The sequence below is a fragment of the Mus musculus genome, chromosome 2 (genome assembly GCF_000001635.26).
Source record: "Mus musculus strain C57BL/6J chromosome 2, GRCm38.p6 C57BL/6J".
Taxonomy (NCBI): Eukaryota; Metazoa; Chordata; class Mammalia; order Rodentia; family Muridae; genus Mus; species Mus musculus.
The window spans coordinates 153,118,786-153,138,193 of record NC_000068.7 but is presented as its reverse complement, the minus strand read 5'-3'; the positions used below and the strand labels follow the sequence as shown (position 1 = coordinate 153,138,193).

The window sequence follows — 19,408 nt, the reverse complement described above, 5'->3', positions numbered from 1 at the left end:
AGCAATAGAGATCTTTCCTCTTTGCAGTACAGGGACTGAACCCAGAGCCTCACACATGCTAGGCAAGCACTGAGTTACATCTCCAGCTAACCACCTCCTCCTCCTCCTTTCTCTTGTTCGTTTTTTGAGACAAAGCTTCTCTGTGTCATTCTGGCTGTCCTGAAAGTAGATTTGTAGACCAGCCTGGCCAGCCTTGAACTCACAAAGAGATCTGCCTGCCTCTGCCTCTCAAGTTCTGTGATTAAAGGCAAGCCAGGTATGACTTTCTTCTTGAGATAGTGCCTTGTTATATTGTTCAGACTGGTCTCCGATTCCCAGGCTCCAGCTATTTTTCCACTTTAGCTAGTAGATTAGTCTTGACTCCCAGCATTTATCCCCGCCCAGCTGCAGTGCTAGTTAAAGACACATCTACTTACTGCTTCTAGTGTCTGAGTGCTAGAGCTTGAATTTTTCTGAAAGGACTTTTTAGTTGCTTACTAACTCTTTGGTTGATGCGGCCCCATGGACCTGGGTGTCCAGGGCTTTGCTTTAGAAAGCTGGGTGGTTGTAGATTTGTAAAGTAGACTTGAAAAGTAGAAAAAGCTTTGAGTTTTCAAGTCACATTGGATGTTGTTGTATGAGATGTTTATCCAGAAATGACCAGGGACTGAAAATGACTATAAACCAGCTGTTCTAAAACTAACTAACTAACTAACTAACTAACTCTGAGAAGCCGGGTGTGGAGACACACATCTGTAATCCCAGCACTTGAGAGGCTGAGGCAGGACAGCTACGAGATTGAGGCTAGCCTGGGCTACATAATGAGTGCCAGGACAACCTGGGCTACAGAGTGGAATCCTTTCTCAAACATTCTTGAAATATGCTGAATAATCCCAGGATACAGTGGCCCAAAGCTAAGTAGCCTGAAGTGACAACACGGACATTGTCATGATTCTGTGGGTTGGTCATAGCAGGACCAACCACACTGTGAAGTGAGGTGACACAGGTGGAACATTCAAGATGAAGTGGCACCTTTATGGTCTTTCTCCATGTGGCTTCTTGTCCCTTAGAACTTGGAGCAAGACTTCTTTACAGCCCAGCACTGAGGTTCCCAGGTACGAGTCACAAGGAAGCCATGTGATTCCTCTGTCGCCCAGAGGCTCTGCAGCCCCTGCCCCTCCTCTCCACCGAGCTCCCTTCACAGGATTGCACTCTGCCAGCCAGGAGGCTGGAGTGTAGATGCTCTATGAGGTGGCTGTGCCAGAAGAGCCACGCCAAGGCCATCTTGGAGACTGAAAGGAGTCAGCTTGGCCCACACTCTATCCCTGCCCACGCACCTTTGGCCATGAACTCCGTGACAATAAAGATGGGCTCCTGAGAGACCACAGCGTGTAGCTTCACCAGTTTGTCATGCTGCAGCGACTTCATCAGGTTGGCCTCAGCCAGGAAGGCCTCCACGGACATGCTCCCTGGCTTCATTGTCTTCACCGCCACTTTGGTGTGCTTGTTGTAGGTGGCTGGGGAAAGCATGGAGCACGGAGGGTGGTTAGGACCCAGCAGCCCTGGAGGAGCCCTCCCTGCCCATCTTAAGCCTTTAAGACAGAGAGAGAGGCCTGGACACCGGTTCCCTGCCTAGCTGAGTACAACTGAAATACCTACCTTCTCTGGGCTGTCTTCCTCACCCACTAAGTGGAAGGGATAAACTCTCACTGAAGGGCTATTTGCAAGACTTATAAAATCCTCCAGTCTGGGCTTGGGGCACATGCCTGTCATTCTAGACACTTGTCACTCTCAAGACAGTGAAGTAGGAGGACTGGAGGCTCCGGGCCAGCCCATGACTCAGAAGACAAGAGTTGAGACTGGTGCTCAATGGCACAGAACTTGCTTAACGCATACAGGATACTGAGTTTAATCCCTGGGTAGTAACCCTTAAGCCACCAGTTAGACTGCAACATGAGCCTGCATAGCATGTAAGCTTAACGCTGCCTTGAAACAATTACCAGATTCATTATGCCCCATAGGCTCTGCTTGGCCTGATCACACCTACTTTTCTGTCCTTGTCATCCACCAAGGTCACCTCCAACACATGCTCAAACTAGAGACTGAACCAGGGTCTCATACTAGGAAAATGCTCTACCACTGAGCTATATCCCAGCCCCCTTCTCACGTTTTATTTTGAAGCAGGGTCTTACTAAGTTGTTCAGGTTGGCCTTGAACTTGAGTCCTCCTGTCCCAATATATAGCTGGGATGGTAGGCATATATCACTAGGCCTGACTCAATAAATTCACTCTTACTTTCTTTTAAAAAAATAATAAAATAAATTACTCTGTCTCTGTCTCTCTGTCTCTCTCTGTGCACGTGTGTGTGCATGTGTGTGTGCACGTGTGTGTAGGTCAGAGGATGATCTTTTCCAGCAGTTCCCTCTTTTCAGTGTGGGTTTCTGGGTTTGAACTCAGATCATCAGGTGTTTGCAGCAAGCCCTCTTACCCAGTGAGCCATCTCTCTGGCCTCACTCTGGCTTTTACACATTAACCACCCTGCATACACCTGACCCTCAAGTCCTCAGCTGCAGGGACTTGCCACACACTGTTCTCTTGCTCCATCCCACCCTGCTTCATTTAGTGGCTCTGGTATTATACATGCTTTTCTTTCTCTGTGTATCTTGGATGCCAGGAAGCTCAAATCCAGATCTGTGGTGTTTGTAGTGAGAGCATGGGGGTCTCATGGGACAGTTTTTTGTTTATTTGTTTGTTTGTTTGTTTTGTTTGTCCCAGCTTTGCTTCTCAGATCTGTCTTTCTTCCTTGCACTTCCTTATGGCTTCATTTACTCAGCACCTGGCATGTAGAGGGCTCTTGGTAAATGTAGTTGAGCCACAGGCTTTCAAAACTCACTTTATCTGGCTGAATGTTTGCATCTCTACAAGCTCCGTCCTTTCCATCTGCCACACAGGGGAGTGTTAACATGGTGGATCAGGTATTGTGACCATCTACCTCTCCTGTTCTCAAGGTACTGGGCCAAGGACCACAGGGGTGTGCTGGCCTTTCTGGTGTCCCATCATGCCTGGAATGTCACTGGACATTGTGGCTCATGATCTGAACAGCTTTGTCTTTAGTTGCCAGCATTGGACTCACCTGAAAACCCAAGCCTTTCCCCTCACTATGAATTTTCACCATCACAAGAGGCCCTGAGTATGCTAGCCCCACAAGGTAGCCTGTTCCCAACTCCATACAACTCCCATCCAGGACTCGAGCAGTTCTTTGACCTTTAAGCCTGGCCACAAAGGCAAACTAGTGATTTCCCAGTAGACAATTTGGTTTGCTATCTGAGGAGTGGCCTCCTGTGGTTATTATTTAAATTCCCCACTGCTGGGTGATATCCCTGTACCCTCAGGGCCCTCCCAGCTCTGGCTTTATGGACTCTGGCCCCAGCTCCTTACCCATCCACACTTCTCCAAACTGCCCAGCTCCAAGTTTCTTCTCCATCTGGAGGGATTCTCGAGGAATCTCCCAAGCATCTTTCTCCCATGGCTTCTGGGGTTTGGGAGACACACAGGGCACTGACAGCTTCTGGCAGAGCCCATCCTTCCCCTCTGAAACAGAGTGCCCAGTCAGCAGGTGGGACATTCCCCAAATCGCAGAGCATGATGAATGACACCTGTATACCGCCACCCTCATGTCCAGCCAGCCTAAACCTTCAGGGGTGCCCAGCGTGATTGCCTGTCCAGGCCAGGAAGTCTGAGTGCAGAGCTGCATGCCACTGGGGTTCTGAGAGACAGGCCCCTCCTAGTGGGGGCTCGTGGTATGATACAGTACTTGCCTAGCAAGCAGTAGACTCTCCTTCTCCAGAACCAAACAACCATTGCAAAGCAAAGCCAAGGTGCTGAGGAATAAAAGCTGTGGCTAGTGACTGCTTCACAGCCTGGCCACACTGTGCAGTGAGGAGCAGCTTAGGCTCTGCAGTCAAATGTGGAGGCGTGGCCTCGAGCAAGACTCACTCTTGTAGTGGAGCACGAGTTCCTGCAGGCTGCTGAAGGTGCTCCTTGGAGAGATGTAGAAGCCTCCACTGTCCAGCGTCCGGATCTTATAGTGCTTCACGGTGTCTCCGTGCTGGGGGTCAAAGTCTCGAACAGACAACGAGTAGCTCCCTGTATTGGTCCAAGAGAAGCCCCTCAGAATGGCACCTTAGAAGCCTGCTACCTGATGTCAGTACCTTGGCATCCTTATGATGCCCCGCAGGCCTCTCCTGGCACAGCTGGGCATGTGCTACCTGGGCAGAAGCTCATTTCATTAAGAGTGGGCTGAGGCATTGGGCTGCCTGGGTTCCCATTCCAGCTCTGCAGTTCTCAGCTGTGAGCCCTTGACCAAATGACCACTGGACCTTTTTATGCCTCAGTTTCCTCGCCTGTAAAATAAGAGTTGTTATGCCTTTCCATCTCATCAGTTTGCCCCATGATTAACAGAAGTAATACTTGTAAGTGACTTGGAAAAGTAAGCTGACTGTCACTATCACATCATTATTCATCTATGTATCTATGTATCTATGTATCTATGTATCTATCTATCTATCTATGTATCTATCTATCTATCTTCTATACCATTTATCTGTCTGTATCTATTTAGTGAAGAAAAAGCCAAGATACTATACTAATTTGAGAGAGAGAGAGAGAAACTGAAAACATACAAATAAAAAGAACAAAGAAAATCTGGTCTGATTACTAAAGTGTGAAAATAGGCACTGTGGTCAGCTGCATAGTATCCAGGATGCTCTTATGTGAACACCTGCAGCTGGGAAATATGTGACCTTACATGACAGAGTGTCCAGGGGTGTCCCAGGGAACTCAGAGGGGTCCTTAACAAAAGGACTCAGTTTGTGAACATGCTAGTGGAAATAGGTGTTGGAGAGGAACAGCCATGAGCCAAGCAGCACTTGTGGCCTTTCAAAGCCCACAAGGACAGAAAATGAAATGGAGCCCTGCCCCCGCCCCTACAAGACTCCAAAATGAGCCAGCCCCACAGACATCTTGACCAGAGACCAGCAAACTCAGACTCTTGGCTTCCAGAACTGAGAGACAATACAGATGTGTGGCTCTAAACTGTCCAGCTTACAGTAATCTATGATTTGGATTGTCACACAGACCAGAGATACACAAGCATTCCAATCTGTGGCCGCAGTCCACCACGTGTGAGCTATGTTACCTAGCTTCTCTGCCTTTCATATTTCCTCCTTCTTATAATAGCACAATGTCATTGAGGGAAGTTTAGATTGTTGAATGACAACTGACAACAAGCCAAGCTGTTCTAAGCATGCTGGCCAAATGAACAGTGAATGACAGGAACAGTGTGCGTTTTCATCAATTAAAATTACTTGGATCGTATCATTCATCATAGTGAATAGTCTCACGAGGCAGATGCTTTATAGACGTATCAGCCTCACTTTATAGGTGACATACTCACTTGGAGTCACACAGCTGGCAAGTAGCACATTTGGGTTCCAAGGCTGTCCGGTTGGCTCCTTCTTAGCCTATCCCAGTCAAGGGGAACCTGGTGTACCTGGTGCTAGACAGGGTGTGCAGGATCTGGAAAGCAGCCAAGTGCTTGGGACCGTGTTCTAAATCAGGCAGATCCCCAGCAAGCCCCCTCCTCCAGGGGGCTGTGGAAGCGAGTCCAGGCCACCTTCCTGTCCACAGGTCTGTCACTGGGCTGTTGGTTTCTTTGCCTCTCAGTAGAACTAGACAGGTCAATCTCTAAGCTACTCTAGGCACAGCGGGAGACAAGCTGGGCCTCCCTGTAGCCTAAATGCTCACAGACCTCAGACAGAGACCAAATGGCTGGTCCCAGACTCTCAGATGCCTTTGATGTCCCCCAAACTAGATGCCTCATAGTACCAACCAGATCACACTTTATACAGCTGGCTTGGCCTGTTCAAATCAAGTGGTCTGAGTTCAAAGAGCCAAAGGCTCGCTGTGCATGTGGAATCTGAAATCGTGCACACAGCATGTGGCATTGCTGCCCTGGGGAAACTCACCCATGGGAATGCCAGTCGGAACCAGTCTATGTGGTTCGAGGTGACTCTTTTTCTCTAGATAGGGTTTCTTTGTGTAGCCCTAGATGTCCTGGTACTTGCTCTGTAGACCAGGCTGGCCCTGAACTTAGAGATGCCCCTGCCTTTGCGGTGTTTTTATTTTATTTTTAAACTCTGGTCACCCATTCCATATGACTCTTTGCCAACACGGAGATTTGGGGACAAGACTCTTGACACCAATGACATCTTCCCATCCACATGCCCACAAAAGAGCTTCCTCCCTTACATCTTATGGGGTAGGGGACATGCATGTCACTGTCATGCTTGTAGAGGCCAGAGGACAATCTTCAGCTGTTGGTCCTTCCTCTTTATTGTGTAGGTCCTGGGGATGGAACTCAGCTTGTCAAATGACCTCGGCATCTCCAGCTAAGCCATCTCACTACCCCTCCCCCACTGATAGAGAATTTTAGGTGAGTCTCAGAGGCACAGGGCCAGGTCCTGTTTTGGGTCAAGTTCTATCTCACATAGCACTGTTTCCTCTCCTGGGAGGAATGGGACTTGTGGACAGGACAAAGTAGTGTGGCTATTTAAAACAGACCAGGATCTAGTGGGGACCAAGTTTCAGCATGATGTTTGCTTGCTTTGGGGGCTCAAGCCACTTCTGATGATCTAAGCCTGCATCTTCTAGAACTAGAAGAAGCCACCTAGTCCAGGCCCTTAACCCTCTTCTTGCTCAGAGCAGCAAATGACAGGAAAAAACTTGGCAGTATGGACACTTGACTGAGCTGTTCAACCCTCCTCAGAGGACTTCCCTAAGGTTGGAGAGGCGCCTTGCCTGGGCACAGGAGGAGGGAGGGCTGGCATCACCTTTGGTGGTCTCACTGTCCCGGATCATGAAGGAGCCCAGCATGTTGCCTGGAGCCAGGAGGTGGCGCTCTGCATCCTTCCGGCTGATCCCCTTGAAGAACCACCTGTCAGGAGTGAATGAGGGACAGTGTGAGACTCAGGATGGACCAGCCTGCCCTGCTCACGTGCTGCCCCAGGCCATACAGAGCACAGCCCACTCAGATCGGGGGCCCAAACACCTGACCTCAAGAAGCATTGTTTTTCTTACTTTTTAGGGGGTGGGTTAGTGGGAAAGAGCTAATCTTTTTTTTTTTTTTTTCTTCTTTGCTATTTTGGATACTTATGGAAAAGTTCATGTCGTAGTGGCTGAAGTTCTTTTCATCCTCACAAGAATAAGGAGCAGTCTGTGTACCACAATGGGGAGAGAGTCCTGAACAGATATCAGCATGCCTGTCAGGTGACTTTTGTTCTATGGGTCTCTGCTGCCTCCGTTATCAATAAGGGAGAAAGATAGTTAACATTCATAGTTTCCCACCACCACCCCAACACAGCATTTTATTATATAGCTCTGCTGTCCTGGATCTCACAATGTAGACCAGGCTAGCCTTGAACTTACAGAGATCCATATGCCTCTGCCTTCCAAATGTTGGAATTAAAGAACTGTGCCACTAAGCTTAGCTCATTTGTCAATTTAAAAAATATTAATTATTTCTCTCTCTCTCTCTCTCTCTCTCTCTCTCTCTCTCTCTCTCTCTCTCTCCTATATGTATGTGTGTGTGTGTGAGTGTGCGCGTGCTTGCATGGGCATGTGTGAGCTGGTACCCAGGGAAGCCAGAAGGGTGTGAGATCCCCTAGAGCTGGAGTTACAGGCAGTTGTGAACCTCCATGTTCAGGTCCGGAAGGGCAGCCAGTGTTCTTAACCACTGACTTCTGCCCCAACTCATCAAGAGCTTATACGTGATCATCGCCTTTATTCTTCTTATTTTATAGTGCTCAAAGCAGAGAACAGAGATGATAAGGGGCTTGTCTGGGGCTACACAGCATGGAAGTGGAAGAGTCAGGATTAGAACCTAGGCAGTCTAACCCCAGAGCGCAGGTGTGAGAGCTCAACACTCAAGAGGGAGGGAGGCAGACAGTGCATGTGCAGACAATTTAAAAAAAAAAAGCAACGTCCCTTTTTGCCTGTGGGATATATTCAGAAGGAAGTAAAAACACCTCTCCGAGAGAGTCACAGAGAGACCATTTTGAACAGGTCTGAGACCTGAAGCATGGGAATGACCCAGCCAAGCCAAGAGCCCCAGGCAGAAGGTGCCAGACAGGGGAGAGAGTGTGTGCAGAGATGCTAAGGTGGCAGGCCAGTTTTGCTCTGGCTGCCTTCTGGAAGGCAGAACTGGAACACTTACTCTTCTGTCTCCAAAGAGTTAACTCGAGCCACATAGTTGCTTGGGATGTAGCCTTCCTTCTTGGTAGCCAGGGACCGTGCCTTCCACCACTCCCCAGCCCTAAGGAAAAGGAGGGAGAAGAGGATCAGCTGGCACAGGAACCTTTTACAGCCTGCTGTGGCCCCCCACCTGGGTCTAGAAGCTCTCCTTCCCACCCTCAGGAAGCCAGGAGCATGAGGGGTGGGGGAACCTAGCACGTGCTGAGGAGTCGCCACAGGAGTCTGGGCTGAAACCACAGTCTGGGTCTTTGGATCCATTCTTTTTCCTGGACTTGTGTCCTTGGCTGGACTATCTGACCCAATCCAGGACCTGTGTCCTGGAAGCACTCACACTGGTTCAGCTGCGGCCCTAAGGAGAAGGCCGCGGGCTCAAGAGTTTGGCTACACATGACAAGGTATCATTCCCAGATCTCAGTACAAGCTGAACTCTTGTAAGAGGTCCTGATGGTGAAGACTGTGACTATCACAGGTGGGGAGCTCAGAGACCCTGGGATTGCTAAAGGGGCCAGGCCCACAGGGCAGCCTGGAGCCCAGACACTTAGGCCTCTATCCCTTAGGAAGGCTTTGTGGAGAGCCTGTCAGAGAGGACATAGTTTCCATCTCTGGTTTTGTTACTGAGAGGTAGGTCCTATATGGTGTGCAGTCAGATTCTCATCATTTACTCCCAGAATTAGGCTGTTGGGCTCTTTAAAGATGCAAAACAGAAGTGTAGCTAAGCCCTGCAGGTGGGTGTGTCTCAGGGGGGACCAGGCTAGAACTCACTCCTCCAGAACCACCATCTGGTCTCCCTTCTGGAAGCTGAGGTCTTCACGGTGAATAGCCTCATAGTCGTACAGTGCGACCACAATGGTATCCTCAGAGCCTGCCAAGACGGGAGATGCCAGGATGGGTCCCCGTGCCATCCCCCCAGTTCCCGACTCCTTTACACCAGAGCAGCCCCCTGTGCTGGGGCCTGTGCTGGTTAAAGCCTTCAGGGCTCTGTTCACACCACTGGACAGCATTCTAGAAAGACAAGAGCCCGGGCAAGGAGCTCAGGTAATTTAGAGACTATACAAGGGTGCTGGTTAGTTTTTGTTACCTCGACACAAGGTAGAGTCACCTGGGAAGAGGGAACCTCAAAGATAGAGTAGGCCAATCAGATTGACTGGTGGGGAAGTCTGCAGGGATTTTTTTTTTTTTTCTAGATTGATGGTTATTGTGGAGGAATTGGTGGTTGGCTGGCCCACTAGGAACCATGTGCTTCCCCTGAACAGCTGCTTTTGGGTTGTATAAGAAAGCAGGTTGAGCAAACCAGTAAGCACCTTTTCTCTGCTTCAGTTCCTGTCTCTAGCTAACTGCTGGGTTCCCATTCTGACACTCTGACTTCCCTCAGTGACAGACTGTGACCCACAGACTGCAAGATGAAACAAACCCACTCCTCCCCCAAGTTGCTTTTGGTCAGAGTGTATTAATCACAACTTCACAAAAGCCAAGTACAGAGGTTTTTTGTTTTGTTTTGTTTGTTTTTTTTTTTTTTTTTACTTTCCCCCATCAGTTACAACTCAGAATCTAAGCTAATGGATGTATCTGATGCTGAGACCCAAGCTTCCAGATACTCACCCTCCACAAACCCTGGGGGCATGCTGTTGCTGTTGTTTGGTCCCTGCAGGAAGAAACAGGAAAAGGACATGAGTCTGAAATTGTGAGGATCCTGTGTTGAAAAGGTCACCCTTTTCAACCCACCTGGGTCTTGGTAGGAGAGAATTACAGACATAGGCAGGGTCACATGGCATGATAAAGAACAGAGTCTGTACATGGATAGAGCTATCTTAAAATGTGATCGGGACCCTTGCCTTGAAATACTGGGAAGGGCTAGGTTGATCCTCCCACCCAGTGAGGGAACTGGTCCAGATCTGTGTTGCTTAGAGATGTCTGAAGGTATCTTGGGTTTACCAGGTTTCTCACGGACAGACTCCATCATGTGCATGGAGCAATCTGACAAAGGGACACTGCCATCAGAACCACAGGTCTCCAAGTATCACTTAGATGAGATCACACAAATTCCTGGGTGAAAATGGCTACTTCTGCTGACCATCACATTCCTGAAGCTGGACATGGTGGTGCACATATGTAATGCCAGCACTGGGAACCTAGCAGGATTCCCGTGAGTGCCAAGCATCCTCCTGGACTAGACAGTGAGAGCCTGTCTTCCAAAGCAAGCATTCACACAACTCATTATGTCTATATAAAGCAAGTATATGTATTTCCTGTGGATACGTGTTTGTAGTGTGGTGGTAAAATCCACCGAAAAGGGTTTTTATGTGTCCACAGCAAACTGACAGTGATTGTTGCTTTTAGGGGATGTGGCACTTGCAGGGCTCCATAATTCATGACTTCTCATCGTCAATAAGAGGGTGCCTCATGTCACACATGCTGTTAGACATTTGAGGAAGCACGGAGGGATGCTTGTTTTTTTTGTTCTGTTTTGTTTTGAAAGACTCTCAAAGGTTCTGAGATGTCCTTGTAAGATGCCTGTGTCATCCTGGGTTTCTCAAACAGATTTGGCCTGGGAACACCTTCTCCTGAGACATACTTTCTTAACTTACAGCCACCTCTGGGCGAGCACCACACAGGAGGGAATAACTCGACAACTGCACCCCTTCAGCTGTCCTCAGAATCAGGCCGGAGAAGACCCAGGGATGGCTTCTTAGGGCAACACTACCCAGATCAGGATACCAGCAGTGTGAGAAGTTTGTATAGCCACAGGCTGTGCTAAGGGAGGCCAAGTGCAAAGAGAGAGGGGATTATGACAGTCTCCTGCCTTTCTCAGGCAGAGTCCTGCTCTGAGCTTCACAATTTAGAGACTAAGGACTTGTGGGACAGAAGTCTAGGCCTCCTGTCCTGAAAAAGAGGGCTCCGAAGGGCTAGACTCGAGTTTGATTTTGCCTTCAGTCTGTGGGCTATCACTGTGTGAAGGGACTGGATGTGTTTGGGGGCAGGCATGGGATAAAGAAAGGGGGGCTATGCATAATTGACCTTTTAACATGAGGAAGAACTTTAAAAAATATATGTTTATTCTGTGAGTGAATGATGTGTAAGTGTGGCTGCTGCTGCTGTCATAGTGCACACGTGCCTGTCAGAAGGGACCGGTAGACTCGTTTCTCTCCTTCCATCTTTATGTGGGTCTTAACTCAGGCAGTTAAGCTTGCAATGCAAGCACCTTTACTCCTGACCCATCTCACTGACCTAGGAAGAGCTTATTTGCTTACTTACTTAATATTTTATGTGCATTTGTGTTTTGCCTGTGCATATGTCTACGTGAGCATGTTGGATCAGAAAGAAGTGAGTTGCCATGCAAGTCCTCTGAAAGAGCAGTCAGTGCTCTTAACCTCTGAGCCATCTCTCCAGACCCCAGGAAGAACTTCTTAAGGGACCAGTGATGAAGGGGTGCACTGCACTTTGGGGAGCACTAAGAATGGTGGGCTCCCCTCGCCACTCACAAATGAAGGAAAGGATCAGGGGCTGCCAAGCAGCCACAGCGCCAGGCTTGGAGTTGAAAGACCCTGGACTCGATGGCTTCTCAGCTGCCTGATCTCCTCACCCAGAACCACCAAGATTCTTTGAACCCTGATGGCAAGCAGTTTCCTCCTGCTTCCCAGTTCCAAGTGAAGATTGCCGGGGACACACCTGCTCCATGTGCCCAGGACAGAGTGGGAGCCTGGAGACAATACTAACAATTACACCTGCTATGCAGCTGTGCGTACAGCCATGGCCACTGCTCCTGTCATTTCCTGCTGTAGTGCTCTCAGTGGCTGTGTGCTGTGGCTGCCACCACTATTACCCTATGACCACCTCAACCACAGCACCTGGTGTGAGCGTTCACCTCTGCCTCAACAACTCTCACTTTTATGTTCCTGCCAACCACGTGGTCTTTGTTAGGTCATTCCTTCTCCAGAGTCTGCTTGTTTTGTTTTTTTGAGACAAGATCTCTCACTGGCAGAACATCCTCGGATTAGATTAGGCTGTCTCACAGCATGCCCCAGGAATCTGCTTGCCTCTGCCTCTCCACTGCTGTGATTATAAGCATGTACCTCCATAGCTGGCCCGTCTTCCTTCCTTCCTTCCTTCCTTCCTTCCTTCCTTCCTTCCTTTCTTTCTTTCTTTCTTTCTTTCTTTCTTTCTTTCTTTCTTTCTTTCTTTCTTTCTTTCTTTCTTTTGCTCTCTTTCTTTCTCTTTCTCTTTCCTCTCTCTGTCTCTGTCTCTCCATTTCTGTCTCTCTGTCTCTGTGTCTCCCTTCCTCCTTCCTTTCTTTCTTTCTTTCTTCCTTTCTTTCTTTCGCTCTCTTTCTCTCTCTTTCTCTTTCTCTCTCTTTCCTCTCTCTGTCTCTCCATCTCTGTCTCTCTGTCTCTCTGTCTCTCCCTCCCTCCCTCTCTCCCTCTCTCTTTCTTTCTCTCTCTTTCCTTTCTCTGTCTCTTTGTCTCTCTGTGTCTCTCTGTCTCTGTCTCTCTCCCTTCCTCCATCCCTCTCTCCCTCCCTCCCTTCCCCTCACTGTATTCTTTCCTTTTTTACACATGAGTTCTGGAGATGGGTTCTTATGCTTGTGTGGAAAGCATTGTATGGACTGAGCTACCTCTTCCCTTCAGGAATCACACCTTCTTCTCTTGACTGCTCTCACTGATGCTCCCACCGCCACTATGGTGGTCCACATAGGCACAAGCATTTGAACACTTGGCTCCCAAACTGACGGCCCCAGTTTGGGAGGCTTAGGAAGTGTGGCCTTGCTAAGGAAGCATGCCATTGGGGGTGGGAGCTGGGTTTTGAGAGTTAAAAGACTCATACTGTTTCTGGTTCTTTCTCTATGGCTCGAGCAAGATGTTAGAGCTCAGCTGCTGCCCCGGCTGCCATGGCTGCCAGCGGCTGGCTCTGCTCCACCATCATGGACTCTAAGCCTCTGGACCCGTGAGCCTAAATAAACTCCTTCTTCTACAAGCTACCCTGGTCCTGGCATTTTATCACAGTAATAGAAAAGTAACCAAAATAGTCACTATTGATTTTTTTTGTTTTGCATGCATATGATGTCTGTTTATATGTGTTCACATGTGTGTGGATGCACATCTGTGCACAGGTATGTGTCTACATGGGTACATACATGTGTGGAGCCCCCGAAGTTGATGTCTTCCTTCATTACTTTCAGTCTTACATATTGAGGCAGGATGTCTCACTTTCTGGCCAGCTTACTCTGGAGATGCTGTGTCTCTGCCTCTGTGTGCTGGGGATTCAAACTCTGGCCCTCACCCTTGAGCAATAGTTCTTTATCTACTGAGCGATCCCTCAGCCTCCCTGCTGCTCTCCTTGCTCAATTGCTGTTGCAGGGCAGATGGACAGCCATGCTACCTCTGTCATCATGGGTCTGCTTGCATGCTGCTGCAGTGCTGCAGGGCCCAGGCTGAAGGAACACAAGGAACACACTCATTTGACTGAGAGGCAGAGCCCAGGGCCAGGATATGGCCACCAGGTAAGAAGCAGCTTCCACGTCTGGGGAAAGCATCCTAGAGGTAGGTGGCTTGTGGGTGTCATCTCATTTGGGGAAGAAAGGGTTTAAAGTCCCTGTGGCAGCTCCCTGGGATGCCGTACTCACCAGCTTGCTGGAGGACGTGGGATCCGGCACATACACAGGGCCCTTCTGATTGGCACTTGGCTCTGTTTTTGAGGCCTTGCTTCCATCTCGGAGGAACCTGGACTTCACGCATCCCATCCTGTAGCCAACAGAGGGAAGACAGGAGGAGCTGAGGCTGGAAAGAGCCCCGCAGGTGTCTTCACTTTCCCAGCCTGCCTGACAGCCTTGAGTGAAAGTACTTGGGTCCTCAGCTTCTCCCTGGCTCATCGGCCACGGTGCTTAGCCAGAGCACACATGGAATCCAAGGACCAGCAGGGTAGGGAATCTATGAAGGAAAACTGTGAGAATAATGGAAATGGCACGACGGATCTATGGAGCAGCATGGGTGGTGGATGCTGTTGGCCTTGGATCAGGAAACAGCTGATTCCTGGCCCCTGCACCCCACTGCACCTCATTTATCGTTCTCACCTAACAGGCTCCCTACTACAGAGCACTCCAAGCCTGTGGCAATGGGGAACACTCAGCACAGCCTCTGAATGGCACCCCAGCACCGAGAGGAGCATGATACAAGATAATACTACACTGTCATCATGTGTCCCAACAATGAAGATGAATAACATGGCTCCAATAATCCAGAATAATAACTGGGCATCATCTTCCTCCATCCCTCCATCCCTCCTCCTTCCCATCCTTCCTTCCTTTCCTCCTCTTTCTAGTGGGTTTATCTGGTCATTCATTCATTCATTCATTCATTCATTTGTTCATTCAAGTTGCATTGCTAGCTGACAGCTTTCATAACCCTTTGAATGGTGGAAAAATAGGGGCTTGTTAAGTCAATACTTTCCAGAAGGTTTATATCTCTTAGCCACTGAGTTTAGCAATGCAAGAGGACTCTGGAAGCAGGCCATGGACCTTATGGGAGATTGCTGTGATTGTCCAGCCACGGGTGACAGCAGTTCTGGGGCCTGAGGGGCTAGAACCCCATCTATTGGGAGTATATCACTCAGACATTGCTGTGTATTAACTTAAGAAACACATTCACCTGTTTGTTTTGAGACAGTCTTGCTATGTGGCCCAGGCTAGCTTCAAACTCACATTTGTCATGCTTCAGCCTCCTAGTGGCAGGATTGCCACTGTGTGTCATCACACCCAGGTGCTGACCTAGTAACTGGAGTCAAAACTTAACTGTGGGGAGCTAAGGGCACAGCTCAATGGTAGAGGGGCAACTTAGCCTGCGTGAGATCCTGGAACTGAGGCCCAGACTCGGCTGGATCCCCAGCACGTGTACACAAAAACCTCACTATAAAAGTGGCTAAAGTGTTTCTTTTCTCTACATGGGCCCATATGTTTGCTGAGAAAGTGGCCTGCAAGCTACTCTAGGAGGAAGTGCTGGCTTACCCAGGGCTGCACAGTCAGCTCTGAGTTGTTGAGAACTTGGTTCCGTTATGACCATAGCCCCTGAACACAGTACATCGCATCTGACCACGGAAGCGAAGAAGGCTGAGGCCTGGACAGTACTTGTATGGGAAAGCTCAGTTATACTTAAGTTGTTAGAGCCTGGACTATGGGAGACCCCATCTCAAAACAAAAGAAAAGGACCAACATGATTTCTTGTATTTACCAGTATTTGTCTATCCTGGGAAAGGCTTCCTGGAAGGATGCACCGTTAATTTGAAATTTGACCACCATGGATCAACTGCTTTCTCATTTAAATCTGAAATCAGCATCTATGATTTGTGACAGAAAGTTCTAGAAAATTAAGCAGCACCTGTGTGTGTTTACACTGCACCAGATCACTGAACATTTGGTACCCACGCTTTGATCCGCTGGAGGAACTTGCTGTGTGAGGCAGGGCAGCTCCACCCGCCTGCTTGGGCAGTGACAGATGCAGCTGTAAGCATGCAGCAGAGAATCCCTAGGTCCCAATCATAGTGCATATTAAGTAAGCATCATTACATGGCTGATTTACATATTCATGAAGACCCAACTCCGGACCCCTCTCAGGAAGGATGGTGAGTGGGGTCCTCTTTTCTCTCTCTCTCTCTCTCTTCCTTTCCTGGTGCTGTGAATGGAACCCAGGACAGCATGAATGTCCAGCAAAAACCCTACCGCTGAGCTATGTCCCCAGCCTGAATGGGGGGTGCTTTGTCTCATGGGCTGGGGGTTGTCTAAGGGAGCTGAGAGAAGTGAAAGTGTGGGCCCAGGAGCCCCACAGAAACCTCAGCCCTAATATTTCCATTTATGAGCAGATGTGTCACCAGGTGGGGGTGCGTGGTGGGAGGTGTGACTCAGTGGCATGGCACTTGCTCAGCAGCAAGGGACCTTGGGTTCAAGCCACATCCCCTAAAAGATAGGAAAGGAGCTGTGGCAGAGAGGCAGGGTAGTCTGAAGTTCCTTTGACTCAGAGCTTCGGCCACTACACACAGCAGGAATGTTTGAAACAGGAGATTCCTATCACTTTGGAGCAGGCATCCATGTGCCACGGCTTGCATGCAGGGGTTTCAGAGGACAACTGTGTCTGCTGACCTTCCCCTTCCGCTGTGTTTTGAAACAGGTCCTTGTGAAGGAGAATTTTGTGTCTGCAAAACCTGATTGACTGATAACATCACCACCGATGTAGAAAGGCTACAATGTTGCAGGTCCAGAGCCTAATTACAGGTGATCTTGACTCTCCTAGATAGCCATTCCTTGGCCACCTATAAAATTCAGTGGCTAAGAGATATAAACCTTCTGGAAAGTATTGACTTAACAAGCCCCTATTTTTCCACCATTCAAAGGGTTAAGAAAGCTGTCAGCTAGCATCTGAAGCCCATAGCAGAGATTCTCCCACTTTGCTGTAGCCACCTAATTCACGAGCCCACTGATGAATTTGAAAAGCGTCATGATTCCTAATTCTCTTTGTCTTGTTACTATAAAAACTTCATGAGACAACTTCCATGTTGGAAGATGGAATTTGGGGTGACCTAAATCTGCATTCCTGACTATGGCTCTCAGCTCCAGAATAAACTCTGATTGCTCCGTGTCCATTGTCTCTGGTTCACCCTCTGCCTGTGGCAGGCTAGCTGACCTGAGAGCTTTTGGTGACTCATTCTCCTGCCTCCACCTCCCATTCTTCCACGGATGGTGGATTAAACACACGTGCAGCTGTGGCTAGCTTTATGTAGTTCTGTGGATCCAAACAGGTTGTCAGGCTTGCTGGTGAGCACTTTACTGCTGAGCCATCTTCCAGTGACTGGTCACCTAAACAAACCACATATGGCTTTTGCTCCTTGGATCAAGTTGAGAAGTGAAATTCAAACACACAGAATTACATCTCAAAGCCACACATAGAGAGACTCCATTGTTAGAGACAGTTAGATTGGTGATGGCCTGGAGCAGGAGGGGTGGAGGGAGTTTTATTGAACGGAGGCATCTTGAGTTTTAGAAGATGATGGAGGATATTAAGGTGGACGATGATAATGGTGGCACATTATGAATGTATTTAAATGCCACTGAGCTACACACTTAAAATGGTTAAGGTGAGAGACTTCGTGTCATACGCATTTACTACAACCGGCTTTTATGTTAACTTATATCCTTTGTCTTTCCTCCTCCTTCCTCCCTCTAGGCCTCCTCCTCCCTCCCTCACACACACACACCATACATGTATATGCAAATTTATATCTAGGTTCTGCTTTTGATAGAAAAATGGTATTTGTTTTCCCAAGCCCGGCTTATTCTACCTATTCTAATGGGCTTCAGTCTCACTCTCTTTTCTTAAAACTGCATAATTTTATTCTTCTTTACAGACGAGTAATACTCCATTCTGTATATGTATCTCACTTTCTTTATCCATTCAGCTGCTGATAGATCTCTAGGCTGGTTCCACTTGCTGGCCATGGCGACTAGTGCAGCAATAAACGAGGCTGTGCAGCTGTGTTGGCTTCCAACCCTTCGGGTATATACCCAGAAGCCGGACAGCTGGGTCACATGGTAGCTCTAGCTTTAGGGTTTTGAGGAACCTTCATATTGACGTCCATGGTGGCTACACTTAGCCACACCCATCAGCATCGACTTTCCCCACGGCCTCACTGGCATTTGTCACTGTCCCTTTGCTTTTTGTTTAAGACAAAGGCTCACTATGTAGCCCAGGCTAGCCTAAAACTCACTCACCACAGTTCCCCTGCCTCAGCCTCATTGGTTTTCTTGATGATAGCCATTCTGAATGGGTGAGATAAAAGTACAATCTAGCTTTAATGTGTAGTTCCCTGTTAGCTAAAGGTGTTGAACATTTGTTTCAAATGGTATTGACCATGTATTTTTTTCTTTGAGAACTCTGGCATATTCAGTCATATCCCATGTATTGATTAGATGACTTGGCTTCTTGTCATTTAGCTCTTGCAGTTTTTAATATTGTCATTATTAATCACTTCTCTGACTTATAGCTAGAAAGTATCCTTTTCCATTCCACAGACTGCAGAACCTTTTAATCTTACACAAGCTCATTCATAACTCTTGGAGTCCTTTGCAGGAAAACCTCGCCTGTGCTTTTCGCAGCAGGTTCGAGTCTTACATGAAGGCCGAGTTGGTTTTGTACAGAGTGAGATGCATGGATCAAGTTCCCTCCTTTTACACGTGCACTCACAGTTTATCAACAGCTAGTTTCTGCATTAACCATCATGCTTTGCACAAAGAAACTTTTCTGATAAGACCTGAGAGTGGCACTCATCTTGGTTCGATGTTTATTAGTAAAACAGTAGTAGTATGTTCACACTTGGGACCAATGAGCTCCCCCAACTGTGGGTTCTTGGGCAGATTAAAAACAAAAACAAAATAAAAAACAAAACTAGGCACCATTGGTTCCCTTCTGCATAGCAGGCCTTAAATCCAATCATAAAGTTCTTGGCTGGGCTGGCGAGATGGCTCAGTGGGTAAGAGCACTGACTGCTCTTCCAACGGTCCTGAGTTCAAATCCCAGCAACCACATGGTGGCTCACAACCATCCGTAATAAGATCTGACACCCTCTTCTGGAGTGTCTGAAGACAGCTACAGTGTACGTACATATAATAAATAAATAAATATTAAAAAAATAAAGTTCTTGGCTATGTCTCTGCCTTTATACTACTATTGCATCTATGGTTATTACTGTCACTCAGACCCTGAAAAACAGATGTCAAATTCTCTCACTCACATGTGGATCCTATCTCTGAATCTTTAGGTTTGTGTGTTTAACCTGAAGTAAAATCCAGGAAACTAGAAATTGCTCACTGATGGGAAGGAGGAAAGGGTTTTTGTTTTTTGTTTTGTTTTCCTATTTCTGTGAAGGATGCCATTGGGGTTTTTATGGGTATTATACTGAAACTGCAGATTGCTTTTGGTAACTTAGCATTGTCTCAGGATTGAGTTTGTTAACCCATGAAGATGGAGGATCTCTCCCTCTTCTAGCATCTCCTTCAATTTCTTTCTTCGGTGTCTTGAAGTTTCCACTATGGATGTCTTTTATCTCCTTGGTTAGATTGATTTCTGGGTATTTTTAAAGAGCT

The 19,408-nt window shown here is 47.9% G+C and overlaps 1 protein-coding gene across 2 annotated transcripts in view; it reads right to left on the bottom strand.

Annotated features, from left to right (window-relative positions):
* Positions 1 to 19,408, bottom strand: part of Hck (hemopoietic cell kinase) — a 42,974-nt gene that overhangs the window by 13,248 nt on the left and 10,318 nt on the right. For both annotated transcript variants that reach the window (NM_010407.4, NM_001172117.1), the window contains exons 2-9: positions 13,907 to 14,024; positions 9,889 to 9,931; positions 9,052 to 9,151; positions 8,252 to 8,350; positions 6,870 to 6,973; positions 3,976 to 4,125; positions 3,418 to 3,570; positions 1,317 to 1,496 (exon numbers count right to left, since the gene is read on the bottom strand). In NM_010407.4, coding sequence (NP_034537.2) covers positions 1,317 to 1,496; positions 3,418 to 3,570; positions 3,976 to 4,125; positions 6,870 to 6,973; positions 8,252 to 8,350; positions 9,052 to 9,151; positions 9,889 to 9,931; positions 13,907 to 14,024 — 947 coding nt within the window. The remainder of the gene's footprint in view (positions 1 to 1,316; positions 1,497 to 3,417; positions 3,571 to 3,975; positions 4,126 to 6,869; positions 6,974 to 8,251; positions 8,351 to 9,051; positions 9,152 to 9,888; positions 9,932 to 13,906; positions 14,025 to 19,408) is intronic.